Genomic DNA, 22,144 nt, shown 5'->3' with positions numbered 1-22,144 from the left:
AGACATATTTAGGTTTATTAAAATCAATGGGAATTACACTCGTCACAGCTAACTTAATTCCCACTGATCTCAATGTGCCTGCTCTACATATGTGTCGCGAATGATTGCCCTGAGGAGAGCTATCTGCAGCCAGGGTGCCGGCACCAAAAATGTCCCTCCGTCTCTTTGCCGTTCATCTTACGCTGCACGTGCAAGACCATCCTGACACGGGCGAGCTGTGTGAAGACGGGATCCTTTGCTCAGAGCCACTGGGCATGCATGCTTTCACAGACGCTGCAACGCGAGACACCCTCCGCACACACAATTTCTGCGATCCCCCTTTCACAGAGAGGGGTCTTAGGAAGTGCTCGCCCTACAGAGGGGCGTGGCTTGCTGATCGATTGGCCCCAGTCGAGGCCACGGGGCTCTCAGGCCGGTGGTGGTGGCTGGGAGTAGGTGTGCTCTGAAAACAGGTGTGCTCTGAAAACAAGCAACACTCAAGTGTGGCACGAGAGAAATTGCCCCGCAGCATATTCCACATTTGCACGAGGTTCCTTCCTGAATGTGCAGACTACATAGCCCACGTGAGCAACCAACTGCATGGCAGGATGCTGGTCCTGATGGTACCTGGGTAGCGCAGGAATGCATTGCAGGACCACCTGAGGAAAACTGGAAAGCAGGGGCGGGACTCCGGTGGGGCCAGAGTTGGACCCCATGCGGATGGCTTGGCAGCCCTGCATGAGGACATCGGGGCCTGTTTTTATGGGAGGGGGGAAATGCCCCTCCCCACTTTCTCCACCGTTCCCATGCGAGTCATTCTCACAATCAAACGAGCAAACAAAGAGAAGGGATGGAAACACAAGCATTAGCCGTGATTTTATCTGAGAAGAAATTAACAAAGATTTCTATCAAATATTTCCCACTCCTCACCTCTGAAAGAAGATAGTACGGGGATCAGAAAAAACACACATCAAGCCATTTCTTTTTTCTCATTGCATTTCGCTTCTGTTTCCTGTTCTTACGAGATATCCTGCTGGTGACTTTGAATTAAATTCAGCCAAAAAGACCCACATTGTTACCCAAAGGATACAATATGCAGAATGTTAAAGCAGGCCTGTGACAGAGCCTCCTAGATGCCATCCCATAATTTAGCCTGTGCAAAGCGGGATGTCATGTTCTAAGCCCTGACCCATAGGACTTGTGTGTTTAAAAAAGAAAGCAAGTGCCTAGCCCTCATGAAATCAAGCTGGAAAATGGCCGAACGCAGATTAAAATAAATAAGTGGAAAATATTCAGTCCAGGTCCACAGTCATAAAGTGGAAGAGTCTCCAGGCTTCTGTAGGAGCTGTGGCAGCTTGTACTGCAGAGAGACAAGTCGGAGAAGCAGCTGCTGTCTGAGGCTATACAGTGACACTGTTCTCGACGACAGCGGGGTCCATGTAGGAGTAGCTGAGAGGTAACATCTGGTTCCTTTCTTTGATTTCCTTAGAGATCTCCGCCAGTTGTGCCTGGAAGGCTGCGATGTGTCTTTTCGGCTCGTCCTCTGTGAAATGCTCGTCAGGGTAATTGCCCAGCCGTCTCTGGAAGAGGGGAAGGGGAGGCACCGGTCACCTAGCAATGCAGGTTGAAGGCAAGTCCTCCCAGATGGGGGAGCTTCTGGTGATGCCAGTCAAAAGATATTTTATTTTATTTATTTATACATGTATGTATAGGCTGCCTATAACTAACTGCTGAGGCCTTCCTAGGCGGCTTACAATACATAAAACATATTAACCAAGTAAAACACATTAAAACCAATTAAAACACAATGAATTAAAACATCTATAAAAGCAATAGAAAAAGGGCCACAGCATTCAGGCTAAGTCTTAAAAAAAATCCCAGAAAGGTATGTCTTTGCCTGGCGCTGAAAGGAAAATAAAGATGGTGCCAGGTGAGTTTCCCCAGGGAGGGAGATCCATAGATGGGGAGCAGCAGTGGAAAAGACCCTTTGCCTAGCCCCCCCCCCCCCCCCCCCCCCCCCCTGCGGGCTGGTTCTTGTAGAAGGGCTTCTGAGCTGATCTAAGGGGGCAGGTAGGTATATATGGGTGCAGATGGTCCTTTAGAGAGCCGGACCCCAAGCCGTTGAGGGCTTTATGGTTGTGAGCTGTTCTGGATTTTCCCCGCTTAATGGTTGTGTGTGCAAAGAATAGGATAGGAGAAACAGTAGGACACATGAAGGAAGGAAGGAAGGAAGGAAGGAAAGAGTTTGCCATCTGTCCCATGCCCTGCTGTGAACAACGGCGTGCAAAAACTCTGGACTGGAAGCACGTGTGTGTGTGTGTGTGTGTGTGTGTGTGTGTGTGTCGTTCTACATCCGGCAATGTTTTAGAGGCTGGCATGTTCCTTATATTTTGACAATGCCCACATCTTGCTTTTCAAATTCAGCTCCGTCTGCATCTGACTGAAAGGAAATGGCTGCTTCACTGGTGCTGGGCCACCACATTTTGGCCGTAGGTTGGGGCTGCGGTCTGGGCACCATGGGGAAAGCAACGATGGCAAGAGGCCCCATCGCAGGCTGCCCCAGGCTTCCCCCTGCCACAGATGAACTGCAGTCAGTCACTGAAATATTTCTGAGTACACAGAGTATCTAAAACTACCTTGGCCTCTTGTATAGCTGGAACACACTCTTCTGCAAATGTCACTGGTCAGCTTGGCTCAGCTGGTTTGCTCACGAGAAGTTTAATCTGGATTTTTTTTTTTTTTTTGCACATACTGCATTCCAGGGTTTTCTGGGCTACTGGTCCTCTCAAAACACCCTCTCTGGTAAATGCCACTTACAATGCCATTGTGGTGCCATCTTGCCCAACATGAACTAGCCAACATGAACAAGGCTACTGCACCTTTTATTAGAAGCTTCCTTTTTGCAGTTCATGTCAGCTGGAGATCTTGGGAGTTATCATTCGTTACCTCTGGAAGATGATGGGTTGAGGAAAGCTATTCTAACTACTTCCTGCTCAGTGCTAGGACATTATTGATCAACTGCCCTTTAACTGGCCATTAATCAGAAAAGAAAAGTGAAAGAGAATCAATAATTAAACTTTCCCCAACCCTTATGAGGGATCAGGAGCCAATTCAGGCTATTTGTTGGTAACCAGGAAGCAATGTCAGGGGAGAAGCCATGAGAATTGCCAGGAAGCAATGAGGGGCAGAAGCTATGAGAAGGAAGCTTGCAGCGAACATTCCAGGGGACCTTTGTTGAACAGGCCTTACTTGTGAAACAAGCTCTTGGTCAGGGGTGAGCAGTGCTAGATAATGCATTGCTAAACTAAGAGTTACATGCAGCCACTGTTTTAACTCAGCATGCACCCGACAGCAGGAAAGCAACACCTGAGCAAAGCTAACGGGTCCTTCTGCACATTATCCTGCAGTTGACACATGCAGCTTTTCAGAGGTCGCCTTTAGGTTTCTTGTTCAAGCCTAAAGAGCATCGCTGCTCTGCTAAACGAGTCACCCTTGTGCTGCTTCTCCTGGACCCCCAGAATACTCACCAGGTCGCCCAGTTCATTGCTAACCACAGAAAGGACCACCAAGAGCGAACACGTGGAGCTCACGTCCGGGAGCGTATCCAGGACGCTTTGCAGGGTGGTGGCGCCCTTGACCTTGGGAGGGGGCTGCCTCAGGGTGGGCGGCGTGTTGGGTATCCAGGCAGCAAAGTCAAACTGTTGCAAACACAAAGGGACATCGTTACTGTCAGTTTGAGTATCATGCTTGTACCAGCTTCTCTGCTGAGAAAAACATCCAACTGTGTCCAACAGTTTACGAACAAGTAAAATAACTCTGAAACCCAGCAGCACGATTCGAGCATGAAAGGTGCAATTCTATGCATATTTGGACAGAACAAAGCCCATTTATTTGCACTAAATACACTAACGTTGCTCCCTGAAATTATTTTAGAAGGGTGAATGAAAAGGATGACTTGGTATACCATTCTGAAACACCCACAGAATTGGTCGGTCGGAATGGAAGAGTCAGTGATATTTGAGTCTAAAAACTCTGAAGTTCAATTTGAATTTTATTTCTGCTCATTCCTATTTTTGTTTTTAACCATTTTTCAGGCCATTCAAATGCAAAAAATGTGCATTTTGAATGGAAAAAGTTTGTCCTTTTCCCTCACTGACTAAAGCATGAAGGTATATATTTAACTGCCCCCACTGCATTTTAAAGTGCCTATCTTTCCTTTTAATTAATTTTATGGTGCACATATTTCAAAATACACAATTTTCAGACATTCAAGCACAAATCCAGAAGTGTGTGGACATCCTGTTTGCATCATGTTTGGGGCTTCAGTGGGAATGAACACCTTGAATTGAGCCTGGAAAGGAATTAGTAAGCAGGGCTGGTCTTTCAGGACTTGTGCGTGGAATTCATCCTGATGCTGGGTACCAGTCTGGCTGCTGAATTTTGCACCAGTTGGAGCAGCTGGGCATTCCTCAGGTGTAGCTCCCTATGAAGCGGGCTTTGCAGAATTCTTAAAGTTTAGAAAGTGTGTGGAGGGACAACCGCCTGAAATTTAGACAACAGGAGGGGAGAAACTCAATGCAAAATGCATGATCCCCATTTGAGACCACTGCTGGGTCCACGTATAATCATAACAAGTGTGATGTTGGTTTTTTGCCCGGATGTGCTTGACAGGTGATCAAGCGGCTTCTAAGCTAGCGTGGTTCAGTCCTCTTGCTGTTGGGCATGTATCCCATCAACCATCGTGCCTGAAATTCAATTCCACACCAGATGTTTGAAGCAGCTCTTTCAGCTGCCGCTCCTTCCAGGGAACTCTGTAGTAGCTGCAACCCACAGTGACGGACACCCAAAGAAACCATGGTGGAGTGTGAAAACGGTAGAATAGATCACTGTTTCGTATCATGGTTTCTAGAAGCCAAATGTAGCATGCTGAAATACCACGGCAAGATTCAGACATCACAACGAGCCATCCTGCAGAGGAAACCACAATGGCTTGTTGTGTTGTGTGGCCCTGCACAACATGTATGACATACTAGGAGCAGTTGCCCGGAGAGGTGGTGGCTCTCCCACACTAGAGACGTGCAAACAGAAACTGGGCAGCCCGCCGAGTGGGACAGTGTAATGTGGTGTCCTGCGAGAGCAGAGGGGTGGACTTGATGGCCTTCGTGGCCCCTTCCAACTCAACTATTCTATGACTCTGTGACAGTAATAGCAAATCTTTAGAGATGAGTGGCGGCAAATGAGTCGCGGCAAGTGAGGTCATGGCCTGGCGTCGCTACTCCATTCTGACCCTGCGCATAGCCCATGTGTGCACTGTTACCTGATGCTCGGCTGCTGGGCCGACTCGGCTAGTGCGCTGCCAGAGAGCGCTCTGCGTCCCCCATTTGGCCTGTGTGCCACAGGTTCGCCACCACTGGCCTAACCCTACCCTGGTGCACACCCCTAACCCTAATAGAGGGCTAAAGGTCCATTGAGAATAGGGTGATTTTGAAAAAGCCTTCCTTGAGTAGCTTTTTCTGCGCAGCTCATCATTTCTGCCCATGCTAAACACATTCCAACCATCAAAGTCATGCCAGGACACCTCGTTTTCCTAACCCTAACCCTACCCTGGGGCCCACCCCTAACCCTAATACAGGGCTAGAGTTCCATTGAAAATAATGCGATTTTGAAAAAGCCTTCCTTGAGTAGCTGTTTCTGCGCAGCTCATCATTTCTGCCCATGCTAAACACATTCCAACCATCAAAACCATGCCAGGACACCTCGTTTTCCTAACCCTAACCCTACCCTGGGGCCCACCCCTAACCCTAATAGAGGGCTAAAGTTCCATGGAAAAGAGGGCGATTTTGAAAAAGCCTTCCTTGAGTAGCTTTTTCTGCGCAGCTCATCATGTCTGCCCATGCTAAAGGCATTCCAAGCATCAAAATCCTGCCAGGACACCTCGTTTTCCTAACCCTAACCCTACCCTGGAGCCCACCCCTAACCCTAAAACAGGGCTAGAGTTCCATTGAAAATAATGCGATTTTGAAAAAGCCTTCCTTGAGTAGCTTTTTCTGCGCAGCTCATCATTTCTGCCCATGCTAAACACATTCAAACGCTCATGCCAGGAGACCTCCTTTTCCAAACCCTAACCCTACCCTGGTGCACACCCCTAACCCTAATAGAGAGCTAAAGTTCCATGGAAAAGAGGGTGATTTTGAAAAAGCCTTCCTTGAGTAGCTTTTTCTGCACAGCTCATCATGTCTGCCCATGCTAAACACATTCCAACCATCAAAACCATGCCAGGACACCTCGTTTTCCTAACCCTAACCCTACCCTGGGGCCCACCCTTAACCCTAATACAGGGCTAAAGTTCCACTGAAAAGAGGGCGATTTTGAAAAAGCTGTCCTTGAGTAGCTTTTTCTGCGCAGCTCATCATTTCTGCCCATGCTAAACACATTCCAACCATCAAAATCATGCCAGGACACCTCCTTTTCCTAACCCTAACCCTACCCTGGGGCCCACCCCTAACCCTAAAACAGGGCTAGAGTTCCATTGAAAATAATGTGATTTTGAAAAAGCCTTCCTTGAGTAGCTGTTTCTGCGCAGCTCATCATTTCTGCCCATGCTAAAGGCATTCCAAGCATCAAAATCCTGCCAGGACACCTCGTTTTCCTAACCCTAACCCTACCCTGGTGCACACCCCTAACCCTAATAGAGGGCTAAAGGTCCATTGAGAATAGGGCGATTTTGAAAAAGCCTTCCTTGAGTAGCTTTTTCTGCGCAGCTCATCATGTCTGCCCATGCTAAAGGCATTCCAAGCATCAAAATCCTGCCAGGACACCTCGTTTTCCTAACCCTGACCCTACCCTGGGGCCCACCCCTAACCCTAATACAGGGCTAGAGTTCCATTGAAAATAATGCGATTTTGAAAAAGCCTTCCTTGAGTAGCTTTTTCTGCGCAGCTCATCCTTTCTGCCCATGCTAAAGGCATTCCAAACATCCAAATCCTGCCAGGACACCTCGTTTTCCTAACCCTAACCCTACCCTGGTGCACACCCCTAACCCTAATAGAGGGCTAAAGTTCCATGGAAAAGAGGGCGATTTTGAAAAAGCCTTCCTTGAGTAGCTTTTTCTGCGCAGCTCATCATTTCTGTCCATGCTAAATGCATTCCAAGCATCAAAATCCTGCCAGGACGCCTCGTTTTCCTAACCCTAACCCTACCCTGGAGCACACCCCTAACCCTAATATAACTGCGTGCCCGCTGTGGCACGTGTGCCATTGGTTCGCCACCACTGCTCTATGACATTTCCTAGTGGTAAAAAGTCTTCATGTGTGTAGGTGTGTCGGACTATAAAATCATGTCTCTTCCAGGCCTCTGCACTGGAGCAAGTTCCACTTGAAAAGGAAAAATAGTCCAGGCACCAAGCCATGGCCATCTTAGGTCCTGGGCTACTGCTCTCCTTGGCAACAGGTGCTGCCCTCTCACCTGTGTGGGGTCATCAGCACTGGGAATCAACCAGGACAGTCCAGGGACCAGGGACCAGAGGCAGAGGGAGGGCCTGGGACCACCTCTCCATTTCCCCCTCTACCTACCTGCCCGCTGTTGACAGCTGAGTGTCGTGCCGAGCAGCAGTAGATGACCATGGTGAGGAACCGGATCAGCTCCGGGGCAGTTTCCAGGCTGGAAGGCACACCTGTCGCGATCAGATGGGAAGTTTATTCATGGGCTTCCTTTATATCCCTCCTTGCCTCATCAAGCCCCCAAAGCGGCTAACCACCTATAGAACACACGGCACGCTGCATAAGCAACATCAGAGTCATGGCCCTGAAGTCACACGTGTTCAAGTGCCATCGAGTAATCCGCACAAAATTGCCTATACCTGGAGGATGCTAAGGCACCGCAACCTGGGGCCACCACAACGAAGGTCCTGCCACATCAGGCAGATCCACAGGCCACGTTTTTCAAGGGCACCACAAGCAAAACCTCTGGGGCGGATCTTAAAACCAGGGTATTGGTGAACAGTGTATCTGGAAAGTGAACCGTTTAGGGCTTCAGGCATTACAAACAAGGCCCAGCAAATTACTGGCAGCCAGAGCAAAACCGCTGGGAAATGCCCACGTCTCATGCCCCGTGTCAGCTTTCTGGTCATCTTGGTGTGGGTGCTTCAGATGCTGCCTGGTGGGAGCTGAAGTCAAGTACCTGGAGGGCAACAGGCTGGAGAGGGCTCAGGAAGACCTGTGACATCCTGGCCAGACCTGTCATCTTTTGATTCAAGGACTCAGAGTTCACAGCTGAACGGAGAAGCGCACCCAAAGCACAAACTTGACTTTTCAACGGGAGCAGCGCCCCATCTGGCACCAATTATCTGGCACCAATTATCCTTATTTGCCGCTTTGCAGGCCAAAGGCCACACAGCTGGGATGGATGAAGCTGATGAGAGATGCTCAGGTGTTACCTGAAGATTTTCTGCTCAGGAAGCCTTCTGTGAAGATCTCATGAATCCAAGCTTGCAGCTCAGAGTCGCCTTTCACAGCCGCGTCAGATTTATAGTAGAAGCCGACGATGCCAGAGACGTACCTGGATGGGAGGAAAGGAGATGAATCGCTCTTGATTCTAGTAATGGGGAGACACCTGCTGGAGGGACGGGGAATGTAAAGCCACCTGGCACCCAGCTGGCCCAACACACAGGTGGGGGCCAGCGTGGGGACAGGGGTCTAATGGCCGCATCCTGAACAGAAGTTTGATTGCGTCTGTGCACTGGGAAGCAGAAATCTGGCTTCCTCTGAGGGTTCTGTGTTAGTGTTTTGCTTTTCGCGTGGTAGGAAAAGGCCCGGGACTTCTATCATGGAGGCAGCATATGCAGTGACACCCTCAAAGGACCCCCAGAGCAACTTCTCACTAAGCTACAATTCCGGTAGGGGTACCTTGGGAGAAAAGCACTAGCACAAAGCCTCCTAAAACTGGTTTGAGGTTTGAGATTTCTTTTTTCTTTGAGCCTAACAAACTCTCCCTTAATCACCACCTTTGTTAATTAACAGAGAGGGGAACTGAGTTGGAGCTTTGGCTGGAGGCTATTGCTTAAGCTCAGCTATGTGATCCTATAACAGCATTTGGTTTCTGCAATTAACTCCTTTTCCCCCCAGTGCTGAGATAATGACAGCAAACCTTTCCTGCCTTGGAGTTCTTTGGGGAACCAAGCGAGAGAAGTTCTTAGGCTTTAAAAAAACCAAAACTTTAGTTAACTGCACCCTGGTTTGGATCAGGACCACTGAGCATCATATCTTCCCATCCGGTTGTCCACCTCCCACTGAATTCTTCTCCTCCCCACAGCAAAGAGGGTGAAGGAATCAGAAGTCCAACGGCACCAACGGAGGCCAATCTGACTAAGTGGCAGGGCAGGGTGGAGACAATAACTGGGTGGGAAATTTAGCCTCCCCATCTGCACACAGTGGGCCCGATCCGGATCAGGGCCCTGCACACCTACTCTTAAGTAAAAAAAAAAGAATGAGAGGATTGGCTACATGTTCCCCTTTAACTTGCAGGTAGTTTAGCCACGGATATGCTCTGGGCCTGGCTGTGCACAACCGTGTGTGGAAAACCAAGGAGGTAGGGAAGAGGGGTGATGCCTCTTTCAGCCTCCAAACGCGCGAAGCTTTCACACGTGCGGAAATAATAGCAACTTTGCACATTGGGGGCTGCAGAGCTGTGTAGCTGCACTTGTTCTGCACCCTGGAGGGACCCAAGGAGCCACTCTGGGGCCCGATCCTGAGGCTCACTTCTCGATGGCTGCCCAGATCTTCATCCCGTCATCCCTGTAGTAGTAATTGGGCAACGAGGTGACTCCACGGTCCTCCAGGTCGTCCGGGAGGCAAAGGGAAGTGTAGCTGGTGGCTTGCAAGCCTCTGGCTAGCAGTTTCAACATCCCCTCACGGCCCGTCGAAGTCGCCTGCAGGGTGAGAGAGAAGATGTCGGGGGCCAAGGAGGTGAAACTCAGTAGGGGCATGAATCAGTCCAATGGAATCGACGGATCCGGTCCGTTCTGCTTTAGTCAAACGGATCCCATGACTCACGGGGGCTGTGTGTCCCTCTAGGACCAGTGGCTGGGGATCCCAAGGGGAAGGGGCTATTTTGCTCATGTCCCGCTTTTGCACTTCCTCTTGCAAAAGGGGGCTGCAGTGCAGCCGGGAAGACGGACTTGGGCAGCTGCCATCTAGAAAAGCCCTTCTTATGCTCCCATGTTGCAGGAATGCAGAAATCTAAAGACCTTCTTCAGCAACCTCAAGCACCCATCCATGGCTGACAAACCCAGTTAGAACTGGATATTCTGGGCACCCGACACTGTCCTTTTCATGATGGATTTCCCACCTGGCCTCCTGGCTGGCTGTGAGCCTCAGGCCAGACTCCCATCTCTGCAGACCTGAACATTCTGCTGACTTCCTGCCAGCATGGCGGCACTTCCTGTCCAGCAGAACTCACTCATTCTTGCTGACTTTAGTTACTCTACATGCCTCTTCTGCTCATGCAAGGTTGTTTTGTAGCCTTTGTAGGTGTGTAAACGGTTTTCAACCTGGCACAAGACCACTGCTTCAGCGCTGGGCCTACTTATGTGGGGCTTTGTTTTATTTATTTATTATTTTTTAATTTTATTTAGAAAATTTCTATGCCGCCCCATTCGCCGAAGCCTTGGGGCGGCTCACAAAACATCAATTAAAATATAATACATTAAAAATATAAAACGAATTAACAATATAAAATAATTGATGGCGACTCACCTGAAGCAGGATTAGAAACGCTGAATCCTCACTTTCAAATTATTTATTTTATTTATTTATTTTCTGATTTATATGCTGCCTTTTTCCTACAAAGGGCTCAAGGCAGCTTACATCATGCTCCTCCTCTATCTTATCCCCACAACAACAACCCTGTGAGGTAGGCTGGGCTGGGAGTCTGTGACTGGCCCAAAGTCGCCCAGTTGGCTCCATGGCTGAGCAGGGACTCGAACCCAGATCGTCTGAGTCCCAGTCCCACGCTCTTAACCACTACACCACACTGGCTCTCTTCCTTTGGTGATTGTGTCTTACCTTATCCAATAAACCTCCTGCTTGGAGAAGACTGGTACGCGCAAGAGTATTGATGTGGAATATATAGCGGGTGTGGGGAATCAGGAGCTGCAGGAGGGAGAGAAGAGAAAAACACCCCAGGCTAAGGATGGGCTGGGTCTTCAAAATTCACTTTCTCCTACCTTCTTCCCCACCCTGTGAGAAATGCAAACATTGCGGAGTCAGCCCTTCTCTCGACATTTCTGAACGTGGTGCTACATTTTGCATCTGACGCACAAACATTCAGAATCATGATAGAAATAGAAAAATACGGAGGGTTCTGCTGCTTCTGCAGCTTTCTTGTTGCATCTCAGGTCCATTCTAAGGGCAATGAGGACTAGAATCCTCCTTTTTAAAGAAGCAAGCAAATAGAATCCAGGTGCACTGCTAGCACTGAAGAGAAATCTTCAGCTCAGACCAACTTGGTGGCTTGCTTGCCTGTTAACTCGCCCCGTTGCTGGGTGGAGCCATGAGGCTGAGCACACTCTGGGAACATCATATTACCTTGTAAATCGGGTGGCACATGGGTAGCTGGCGGAGGGTGGCCATGGTGTAGACCTCGCCCAGAAAGTGAGCCTCCAGGAGGTGGGTATTGACTTCGTGGACGTGGAAGTTGGCCAGCCTCACCCAGATCTTGGCAAGCATCCAGTCCCATGTGGAGTCCGAGGGCAGAAAGATGGGGTTCTCGGGCCCTGGGGTTTGGCTGATCTGCCGGGAAGGAAGTACAGGACGCTCAGCTGTTCAGACTGTTTTATTTATTTATCTATTTAAAGCATTTCTATTCTGCCTATTGCTCCATAGCATCTCTAGGCGGCTCACAATTAACACTTAAAAGCCATTGAGAAAACTAAAACAACGACCACACACTAATAGGTATAAAAAAATCCAATAAATAAACTGCATCCATTAAGATACAAATAGAGGTTCAGTGGCTTCTAGTAAATATTAAAAGGTTTTTTTTTAAAAGGTAGGGCTTTGCCTGGCACCAAAAGGAGTATAAGGAAGGCGGGGGCAGATTGCAAGAGGTTTGTGGAGCGTTGGAGGCACTCGAAGGCTGGCGCTGGAGGGGGGCTTTGTAAATTCTCTGGACTGACAGAAAGGCAAATGACGGGGGGACAGGACAAGAGCAAATTAAGCCAGAACTTTCCCTAGAAGCAAAACCGGCAAAACCTGAAGGTGCTATACTTGGGACACGTCATGAGAAGTCCACATTCCCTGAAGAAGACAGTCATGCCAGGGAAGGTCGAAGGCAGAAGAGGAGGAGGGCAAGTGAGGAGACGGATTGGCACCATACAGAAGGCCCGGTCTTGCAGCTGCAGGAGCTGAGCATGACTCAGAGGGCTTCCGCTCATGGGGTTGCCCGATGACTTGAGGGTGCTTAACAACCACAAAATAGCTGCAAAGCCCCAAGTTCAGTCCTTGGGCATCTGCAGGTGCAGGTGAGGGAAAAGATCTTCCTCCGCCTAAGACCGTGTCACCGCCCACCAAAGCAGGTCGTGGTCTAATCCAGCGGGACGCTTACGTTTTTAAATTTGAAATGTATCTATAAGTCACAGGAACCATGCGAAAAAGAAAGACCACAGTGGTTGACCATAAAAAGACGGCAGCGAGCCAGTCTCTGGCTTAAAGAGGAGGAGGATGGCTCCTTCTGACTGATTCAGGGCATGGTTTGAAACCCAGACCTCACGCTAGTCAAGCTAGAAAAAATCTTTTTCAAGTTAATCCCTCCTCAGACAAAGCTCATCCTCCTGTGTAGGCTATTTGCACTTTGCACAGCCCAGCAAATCCGGACTCCACCCCAAAAGAAGTCACACCTGGCCACCTAAAACATGCGAAGCAGGTGCATCCGCAGGCCCAGATCAAATATTTTGACTCGGTAAGCAGAGAGGCAAGAACAGGAGTTGAGCGGATCATCTTGCTCAGCTCCCATCTGGCCTTGAATTCACCACTTGAATATTTTCAAACAGGGCCCAACAGCTTCCACAGACTACAAACTTGTAGTTTTTTAATACTTAAAGCTGAGATTTTTGAATGCCGGCCGCCATATGAAGTCACACCTGGCCACCTAAAACATGCGAATCAGGCGCATCCGCAGGCCCAGATCAAATATTTTGACTCGGTAAGCAGAGAGGCAAGAACAGACCCTGGGAATATTCGTCTGTGTTTTCGGACTGGACTTTGTGGAAAACAACGCAGGTCTCGCTGCCTGGTTGGCTGGCACCTGCTTTGGGCCTGGCACGCAGAGGTGTGCAGCGGCTGAGGTGTGGCCTTTTCCGAGTGAATTTTGCTTGTTCCTCCAGGAGCACCTGGAGAGCAGTTGCTGGAAGGTGTGAGCAACTGCCCGTGGTGGGCGGGCTGGGCGTGAAAAGTGCGAGAGATGAGACCGACCACACACACACCCACACACACACAACCTTTGGGCTACCTGGATAGCCACCGGCATCATTTGCCCCTGTGGGTTCAGGTACAGCAGGCAGAGCGGGGCCGAGATGTACTGGGGCTTCCCGTCCAGTTCGCAGGTGGGGATGCCCTCCAGAATCTTGTAGTCTGTGATAAACATGTTCCCATTCTGGGCATGGGAGGGGAGAGAGAAGGCGCAGTCAAGCCAAGTGAAACGCAGACAATTCAGAGCTATGTATCTGTTCATGTTCAATCGGTCTATGAAATCAAACCAAATTAAAATGGTTAAAACCGAATGCAGCACCTCAAGTACAAAATTTCCCCAGAATGTGACGTCTTTCCAATTTAAAATGGACTTGCGTTTGTTCTTCCACGAACCCTAAGCCAGGAGTTCTTCCACGAACCCTAAGCTGCCAGGCTTAGCAGTAAGGAAAAGGGAGGCTGAAGGGGACGGATGTGCCAAGCAATGAGTAAATTTGTTTTCTACCTGCTGCGTTGCAGCTGTCTGGGCTGCCCGCAGAGGCTGTTGGACAGTTGTGCAGCTTACCTCCAGCTCTTTCTGGAGGCTGGTGCCTTCTGCTAAGCTGCCAGCCACCATCTCCTGGGTCACAGGGAAGTTTTCCGGGATCTTGGTGCATTTTCGGATGATAACGGGGTTGACTCCATTAAGATATTGGTAGCCAAAGAAATCGTCATCTACCCAGTGTTCAGTGACATATTCTGATGATAAAAAATGCCCATGATTACTGCTTTTTTTTTTCTATTGAGCATGATGTTAATTCTTGGACTGGGGAGTTATTGCTTTGTTCCTGGGTGAGAAATATTTGCAATTCTTCTGGGACTGATAATGATTAAATAGTGGATTTTATGAGAATGCATGATGAAAATATAGGGGGACATGTACACATACCCACGAGGTGCTCCTAAGATGCATGTCCCCCATTCTTTCATCTCAAAAAGGGTTCTCGAGAGCTACGGCAGTTGCAGAAAAAATCAGCCAGACTGAGTAGTGGGTTGAAATGGCTTGCCTAGGAAAGTGTCATGGTTTGCCCGTTCAGAGGAAGGGCACACGAGGGAGGAGATGGCAGAGGTCTAGCCAGTTATTTATGGTGCATTTATGGCGCAAGGCTGGGGGAATGAATTTCTCCCTTTCTCACAATACAAGACCCCAGTAGTGTCTGGTGAGGCTTAGTGGGAGATTCTGGACAATAAAAGGAACACCAAGCATCCCCAAACTGGGGAAGTGGCTACCACAAACAAGGTGCTGTGACAGCTTGGAAAAGTTATCCAGATTCACAGAGGACCAGGCTTTGCAAGGCTGCTAGTCCTCAAGACTCTGTGCTACCTCTTGGATCACAGGTTGTCTCCTTCTTGGCACCATCTACTGGCCCCATCTTTGGGTGGAAGCTATTTCCGTCAGGTCCTGCTTTTAGGAATCCCAGTGGGACAAAGGGGGGGGGGGTGCAGCCATCTACTCTCCCAGGTGGTTCCTACCAGCTACTTACTGCTCTGGAAAGGGAGACTCACCTGTGACTGGAGTTTTGTTGAACCAGAAGAGTTTCTGGATGTCCTCCAGGCTCTGCCATGATTCCCGGAGGTTGGAGAGGCCCTTCAGCCTCAGCTCGAACTCCCTGTGGGCAAAAACCGCAAGGGCTGTGGGAGCAGCTTAGCCAAGCAGCCAACAACTCCCATCAGCCCCATCTCATCCCCTATATGACTGAGCTCCTAGGTGCGGACACCCACCAGGACCTAAGGGCCTCCTGGTCACTCTGGATCAGTTCTTTGTGCCACTGAACCATGTGGGGGGCTCTGTCTGTCTGTCTGTCTGATAAGAAATATGGGCATTTACTTCATCCTTTGGTCCTGAGCCCCAGACCTTTTCATTGCCGAGCTGCCTCTGCCACCATCAAGTTTCTAGTCCTTATGTTATTCATCTGGCAGCTACAGTGGAATCGAGACCAAATTGGCTTTTTATAACCACAGCTGCCTTTGAACAATCAGTTGTACTTTTATTAAGCACTCTTGCCCAAGCGCACTCAAAAGCGAGGCGGCAGCGCTGGGGTGAGTCTGTGGCAGCTCCCCACAGAGGTCTGTTTCTCATGCCCGCCCCAGTGCAGCAATTCCCTTGCTCTCCCAGGAGCATGGAGATGAAGAAGCAATGCAGGGAAAGCAGAGGCAGGGTGTCTCCCTAGACATGTGGGGCCCTCAGTTCCAAACCTTTGCCTGATGGGTGGCAAAATCGCTGCTTGCCTCCCTGGCCTCCGCAATCCAGGCGAGCAGGTTAGACAGGAAGTGTGCTGCGCAACACCTGCCTGGGAAGGATCGCATGGCGAGGCAGGTGCGCCCACGTGTGTGGTCGGTCGGGGCTCACAGCCCTGGCTGGGATTGCGAAAGGGGCGCTCGTGGGAGGCGGGCTGCCCATGTTCCTGCTGATCGGCTGCCTGGCGGTGTTCAGGACGTGCGCCACGTCTGCAGAACCTGACGAGCCGCATCCTCGGATAACAGAGGAGCTGGCAGAAGAGCCCCCAAACCGCTGCCAGGAGTCACAGAGCATGGGCGAAGCACCAGATGACTGGGGAGGGCGAAATTGTCCCTGTCCTCAAGTGGGGGAGAAGGAAGGACCTGGGCGACAGCCCCGTCAGTCTGACACCCATCCCTGGGAGGCGTCTGGAGCACATTAATGTGCAAACATCGCCGAACCCAGCAGAGCACACTGGGAGCCAATGTGGAGGAGCCCAGGAAAAGATCCTGCCAGACTGATCTGAGTTTTTGAGCGGGTGACCTCCCTGGTGCAATGCTTTGGGCATGATTGACCTTGACTTCTGCCTTTTGACAAAGCTCCCCTCCCCAGAGATCCTGATTAGCTCCCCCCCACCCCGCTTACTGCTCTGCTGGTCCCCCAGTTGGCTTTTGCGCAGGCAGCAAAAGGTTGTTGGCCAACCTTGCATCTTGGGGGCTGCAATTCCCGGAATTCCCAGCTGTTTGCCTCCTGGAGCAGACCTTTTTATATCAGGCAGGCCTTGGATGCTCTCCTTGTGCCGTTCCAAAGCTTCCCGGGACTGTCTCTGCTTCGGAACTGCTTGCCCAATAGCCCCCGTCTCTGAAAATCTTCTACACAGTGAGGAGGAGGAATGCTTAAATCTGGCCTGCATGCAAGTCTGTTTTACTGGTTTGACTCCTGTTTTTACCTGCCCTCTTTAAAAAGTCTTCCCTCTTTGGACTCTGTTGCTGCTGATGGGATTTTATCCTTGTATATTAGATTGCATCCTATTGCATTCCTGAATTTATTGCTTAACATTTGTTTTGTAAGCTGCCACAAGTATCACTGGATTTATATGAATCTAAAAATCAAGCAAACACATTACCCAGAATGTCCTGGTCAAGACCTGCCAAATCTTACAGTAATTACACATCTGTAGTAAATCTGTAGTAATTCTACTATACAGCACAACAACCACCCACATTCCCTGTGCAGAGCTGCCAGGGACCAGACTTAAAGCCTGGGTATCCCTTTTCCCATTAGGAGGAAAGGGCATGTGCCGGCCACGTTGGCGACCCCCCCACCCGCCAATCGCAGCCCCGACAAGCCACGCGGCTGAAGGAACTCACGACTTGGCCGTGCGCATGGCGAAGACGGTGGTCATGGTGAACAAGTACTTGGAGTTGGAATTCAGCTCTTCGGTGCTCCCCACGTTGAGACACCTGGGCCAGCCGGGGGCGTACTCTGTCCAGCTGCAGCAATGAGAAAGCAAGCCCTTACCCACAAGTAAGCCCCTCTCTGAAAGCCCACCCGCGTGCCTGGAGGAGCCCCTGGCCGCAGGAGGCGGTGAGGGCGTTTGGTCGGAGGAGAAAAGCAAAGCGATGCTCAGAGCAGGGCAAAGCGTCTTGTCGGCCTCAGGCCATGGGGAGGGGGCGCTGAAGGCAAAAGGGGGTCAGGCTAAAAATCCAAAAATACGAAAGGAGCAGCGTAGGCTGGCATCCATCGTTGCTCGTGGCTTGTTCTGTGGACAACCCACAGGGCTCCCCTCGGGATTCCACCCTTCCCGCCCGTGGCAAGAGGCCAGGGCTCCTGTACCTACTGGATGCGACACACAACAACCCTGCATTTCATGTTTTAACGTCCTCCTCCAACTCCCTGCAGTTCAGTCGAAGTTGCAGCTGCGTGGCCGGGTGACCCAGAAGTAGGGTCCTCTCTGCCGGCGCCCCAGTCCCACGCTCCCTGCTACACCAAGCCGCCTCGTTGCGTCCTGCCCAGATGACCGTCCAGGGCAAACCTATTTGAGACCACGCACTAAGCTCTTCCCACCAGGCCTGCGTCTGGGCTACAGCTCCTGCGAGTGCGCAGGCTCGGCCCAGGTGGACGCAGGACGCGACCTCCTCCCCACACAGCAAAAATTCCCTGCACCGAGAAGACCAGCTTGTCAAGGCGAAGGCTGGAAGAAGGACTGTCTTCCTGCGACCAGCTGGCCACCCACCACCGGCTCACCCGTAGCATTCCTGCCTCTTTCTCAGCTCTTCCTCGCGATGCTGCAGGAGGAGGGGGCTTCCGGAGTCGTCTCCAAGCAATTTGGCTAGAGGGCGAGAAGGGGAGAAGCGGAGATCCATAAGGTGGATAACTGAGTAATTAGTTAAATTACCCAAAGGGGAAGATGGGAGGGAGCCGGTATATGAACTGCTTCCACCCACTGAGACCGGGATGTCTCTAGCCCAGCACTGCTGAGACCTTTCAGCCCGTGGACCAAACCCCATGTCAGGGATGCTTTTGGGGGGCTGCAATTCAGAGCTGGGGGAGGGGGCGGTGCAGCAACACCCACCCATTTCTGCTCAAAGGCCTTCCTGCCAGGAAATAAGCCGTATGAATTTCAGCCTTGACAATGGGGGCAGACTGGCACAGAAGTGGGGAAGTGGGGCTGGGAGCTGCAGGGGGCGGGGGGGGGGCAGCTTTCTCCGGTGAGTGCAGGAGGGCTGGAGCTGGACCCTCAGTGGGCCAGGGTCAGCAACCCTGTAGAGATCTGGGCCCCTGTGACTCACTGAGCAGGGGCTGGGGTCAGCCCCGCTGCACCCTAAATCCCAGGAAGGAGGGGGAACCATACCTGTCCCCTCCCTGAGGGTCAGAGTACCATAGCCCTCCATCCACTGGTATGAGGGGAAGTGGTAGGTCTCGTCCTGGGGGGTCTTCACCCTGACGAATCTGCAGAACCAGTTGTCCGAGGGGAAGTACAGGTAGGGATCCTTGTGGAGGCGGACCATCAGGAGGGGACCCAGGTCTTGCTCGCATGACACCTCGTACTCGTCGACCTGGACACACAGAGGAGAACCTGCCTGCAGGAGAAGTCTCCCAACGGCCTCGCGGCAGACGCAGAAAAGGATCCGGCCGACACAGCCGGCCCCCGGCTGGTGGTGGCCAGAGAGATGAAGGCCAGATTGCGCAGCCTGTCCTACCTGCAGACCCTTTAGCTGCTTTTTCATTTTGTTTTTAAGAAGGCAGGGTTTTCACATTAATTTGAAGGCCTTACCCCTTGCATCATTGCCTGGGACTCCATTCAAACTGCTCCCTAAAAATCAGACGGCATCTTGGATGCTTCCTTTCGATCCCTCAACTGTCTCTTGACCAGTTCTCCACCGGCACAGTGGCATTCGCTCACCTTTCTCCAGAAGTACACTGCCCTGACCATTCATTTTTTTTTTTGATTTATATCCTGCCTTTTTCCTACAAAGGGCTCAAGGCAGCTTACATCTCCTCTGCCATCTTATCCCCACAACAACAACCCTGTGAGGTAGGTTGGGCTGAGAGTCTGTGACTTGCCCAAAGTCACCCAGTTGGCTCCATGGCCGAGTGGGGACTCGAACCCGGATCCTCTGAGTCCCAGTCCCATGCTCTTAACCACTACCCCACACTGGCTCTCATTCATGGTCCTGATCCATCCCGAATGCCGCTCCTTGGCCGCTTTTTATCTTCCGCCCACCGATTCTGGTCCAGAATTGCACTGCCCTGACCATTCATGGCCCTGATCCATCCCGAATGCCGCTCCTTGGCCGCTTTTTATCTTCCGCCTTCATAGGCCCTTGCGTGGCTTCCACCGAAGGCTGAAGCCCATTGCGACTTTTGCTCCTGGCCTTGGAGGCTTTATGGCTGCATTATCCCGTTTACCCTTCCTCTCTTTTGCCTGGTATATTCCAAGGTGGGCCAGCAGAGCCACAGTCTTTCGAGCCGTAAAATTGGAAGGGGTCCTTTAGTGCATCAAGTCCAGCCCACTGACCCAGTTTCACGAATCCTGATCTCTTGCAGGTGACTAACCTCCTTTTTGGTGTGTGGGCAGATAACCGAAGGCTTTCTTAGCACATCTTGGCATTCAATAATGATGAGTCAACGGACCATCCACACGCTTACCTCATCCTTCTTAGTCTCAATTACTGTGCAAGGTTTATTAGTAAGAGTTTGAAGAACCCCAAGATCTCAGTGGGAGATAGTCTGAGAAACAGCTTTGGCAGGTGTGAATTTGAGAGCCGATAATTCAGGGAGTTTCTGTTTTTCTGTGTTGACTTTCTGAAGTCGACCTAGATGGCTTGTGAAGGTTTCAGCACATAAAAGCAGAATGAAACCAAATCAGAAAAGCCACCTTTGCAAGTTATAACGTCATAACAAAAGCAAGTTAAAAGAAGAAGAAGCTGTCTCGTGAGTCTGTTCCTGAAGGTGGAGCAGGGCCCGTTGTCCCACTTGCCTGCCTGGTGCTGTGAGAAGGCAGCTCCAATCGCACCCCGTGCCCTCAGGATCACCAGCTGCACCAGGCAGGCAGGCGAAGGGCTATGCGGGGAGCTGAGGCCCTGGAGGGCAGCCCTAGAGATGCAAGAAGGTTGCGTCTGGGTGCAGGAGATCCGAAAGGGATGGAGAGCTTGGAAGTGGCTTGTTGCTGGTTGCGTGTCCACCCACAGGAGCCCCAAATGAGATGGGGGGGCTTGTTTCTGAGGAAGTTGAAGTCCCATGTAGAGCGAACGATTGCTAACGGTTGCAGGTAGAGCTTCATGGCTTGGCAGGGAGGCTGCCTCCACTTGGACGCTGGGGCCAATGCCGTGCTTTGCCTCTCTTTCCAAAGCCTTGGAAAGACTGGAGCTTGATTAACCTCAGAATAGGCACCGGTAGCTTTGTGTGCCAGTTACTTTTAACATGGGAGGTTCTCCTGAACACATCTTTTTCACAGTACCCATTGATCCAGCATAAATCTTATTTTATATTGTTAACTTATTTTATATTGTTAATATTATTTTAATTGATTCATGTTGTGAGCCGCCCCAAGGCTTCTGCGAATGGGGCGGCATAGAAATTTTCTAAATAAATAAAAAAAATAAAAATAAAATAAAATAAAATCTAAGCAACTGGAGGTCAGTCTGCCTCTTTTCCTTAAGAATGTGCCATGTTTGAAAAGCCATGCTGGATTGGGGCAAAGGCTTATCCAGGTCAGCTTTCTGGGTCAAGATTGCCCAAATAGATCCGGAATGGGGAGGGTTTCACTTAAACTTGTGCATTGTTCAAGGAAATCTGGGAATCATCTGCATCTTTGCTCTGCTTGCATATTTGTTCATAAAACCATCGTGTTGACCTCTGGTGCTCTCTTTTATCCAAAAGAAACCAAACCAGCATCATTCACACGCAGGGCCCTTTCATCCCGCAACCCCCTGGGCTATGCACACTGAAATCCAAAATTAACATCTACCTTTTTGAAACACGCACAGGTTTTCTAAAATCTAAGACTCTAGTTTTTAGGCTTTGAAATGGAGAGAATGGACTTTGTTGACGCTTTGTGGAAGTAGCTTCAGGCTAGGATATAAATGAGTCCGATTCAAGCACCCACCACGTAACCCTGGTTCTTTCCTCCAGGTTCCCAGCTCATAGCAAAATTCACAAATGTGAAATCTTAGCAAGCTCAAAGAGGAAGAAAATTATCATAGACTGTTCCCCACACCCCCACGAGCCCTTAAGTGCATTTGTTGAGATAAACCCATATCCAGTGAAGTTTCTCAACTTTTCACAGATGCCCAGAAGCAAAGGTAACCCAGTAAAACGGCCTCCTTCAATTCGCATTCTCCAGATGTGGAGCACTATAACCCTGACGGAGCAGGGACCTGCAGCCGCACATCTGGAGAGTCCCGGACGGAGGAAGGCTGCAGCGAGGGGCGTTCAGTGGATTCCCTGAAAATGTCTCGGCTTCCCAGAGAGACCCGGCTCATACTCACAGCCCCGCGAATAAAGTCCCTTCCCAGGTGATCCAGGCGCTGCTTGGGGCTTTCCCCTCGGGCCCCGATCAGGGTGATGGAAATGCTGCTGTAGGTCCCGGCCAGGAGGACGTCTCCGGTGGCTACCAGAACCTTGTACATTGCAGAAATTGCGGGAGGACGAGGGAGAGACTGAGAGAGCGGGGGAGAGCTCTGATCCCCGGGAAGGAGGGCAGATTTGTGCCGTGCCGCCGACTTTCCGGCAGGTTTGCACCGTCTTCCCTGCTCCTCCCCGAAGGTACGCACTCCACCCCCGGCCGGAGCTAGCTGATTCGGCCTTCCCTGGTGCCTGGAGGCCTGGAGGCTCTGCCATGGGAAGAGCGCTGGGGCTTGTGCATGCAGGTTCTGCCCAGCCCCTTCGCTCCCCACAAAGAGAACCATGCGCCTCGGCACGCTGCTCCTGGGAAACCACACCG

The 22,144-nt window shown here is 50.7% G+C and overlaps 1 protein-coding gene across 1 annotated transcript; it reads right to left on the bottom strand.

Annotated features, from left to right (window-relative positions):
• Window positions 1-1,379: 1,379 nt before the first annotated feature.
• LOC123016652 (hydroperoxide isomerase ALOXE3-like) lies at window positions 1,380-17,177 on the bottom strand. The gene is made up of 11 exons (XM_044417179.1): window positions 17,067-17,177; window positions 14,985-15,088; window positions 14,005-14,177; window positions 13,483-13,626; window positions 11,562-11,765; window positions 11,040-11,126; window positions 9,735-9,904; window positions 8,414-8,535; window positions 7,551-7,651; window positions 3,507-3,677; window positions 1,380-1,559 (listed from the first exon to the last, which is right to left on the bottom strand). The coding sequence occupies exons 1-11, from the start codon at window positions 17,099-17,101 to the stop codon at window positions 1,380-1,382; spliced, it is 1,491 nt and encodes a 496-aa protein (XP_044273114.1). The 5' UTR covers window positions 17,102-17,177.
• Between the last annotated feature and the right edge of the window lie 4,967 nt (window positions 17,178-22,144).

Source organism: Varanus komodoensis, unplaced genomic scaffold, assembly GCF_004798865.1.
Source record: "Varanus komodoensis strain SLA01 unplaced genomic scaffold, ASM479886v1 scaffold87, whole genome shotgun sequence".
NCBI classification, from domain to species: Eukaryota; Metazoa; Chordata; class Lepidosauria; order Squamata; family Varanidae; genus Varanus; species Varanus komodoensis.
The sequence above is the reverse complement of the archived record's forward strand: the minus strand, read 5'-3'. Positions and strand labels throughout refer to the sequence as shown.

Excerpts from the sequence above, each read along its gene's own strand:
- LOC123016652 (XM_044417179.1), bottom strand. The coding sequence starts at position 17,101 with ATGACCACCGTCTTCGCCATGCGCACGGCCAAGTC. Across the intron at positions 7,652-8,413 it reads CCTGAGCAGAAAATCTTCAG|GTGTGCCTTCCAGCCTGGAA; the intron begins GTAACACCTGAG and ends TGATCGCGACAG. Across the intron at positions 1,560-3,506 it reads GCAATGAACTGGGCGACCTG|AGACGGCTGGGCAATTACCC; the intron begins GTGAGTATTCTG and ends CCCCTCTTCCAG.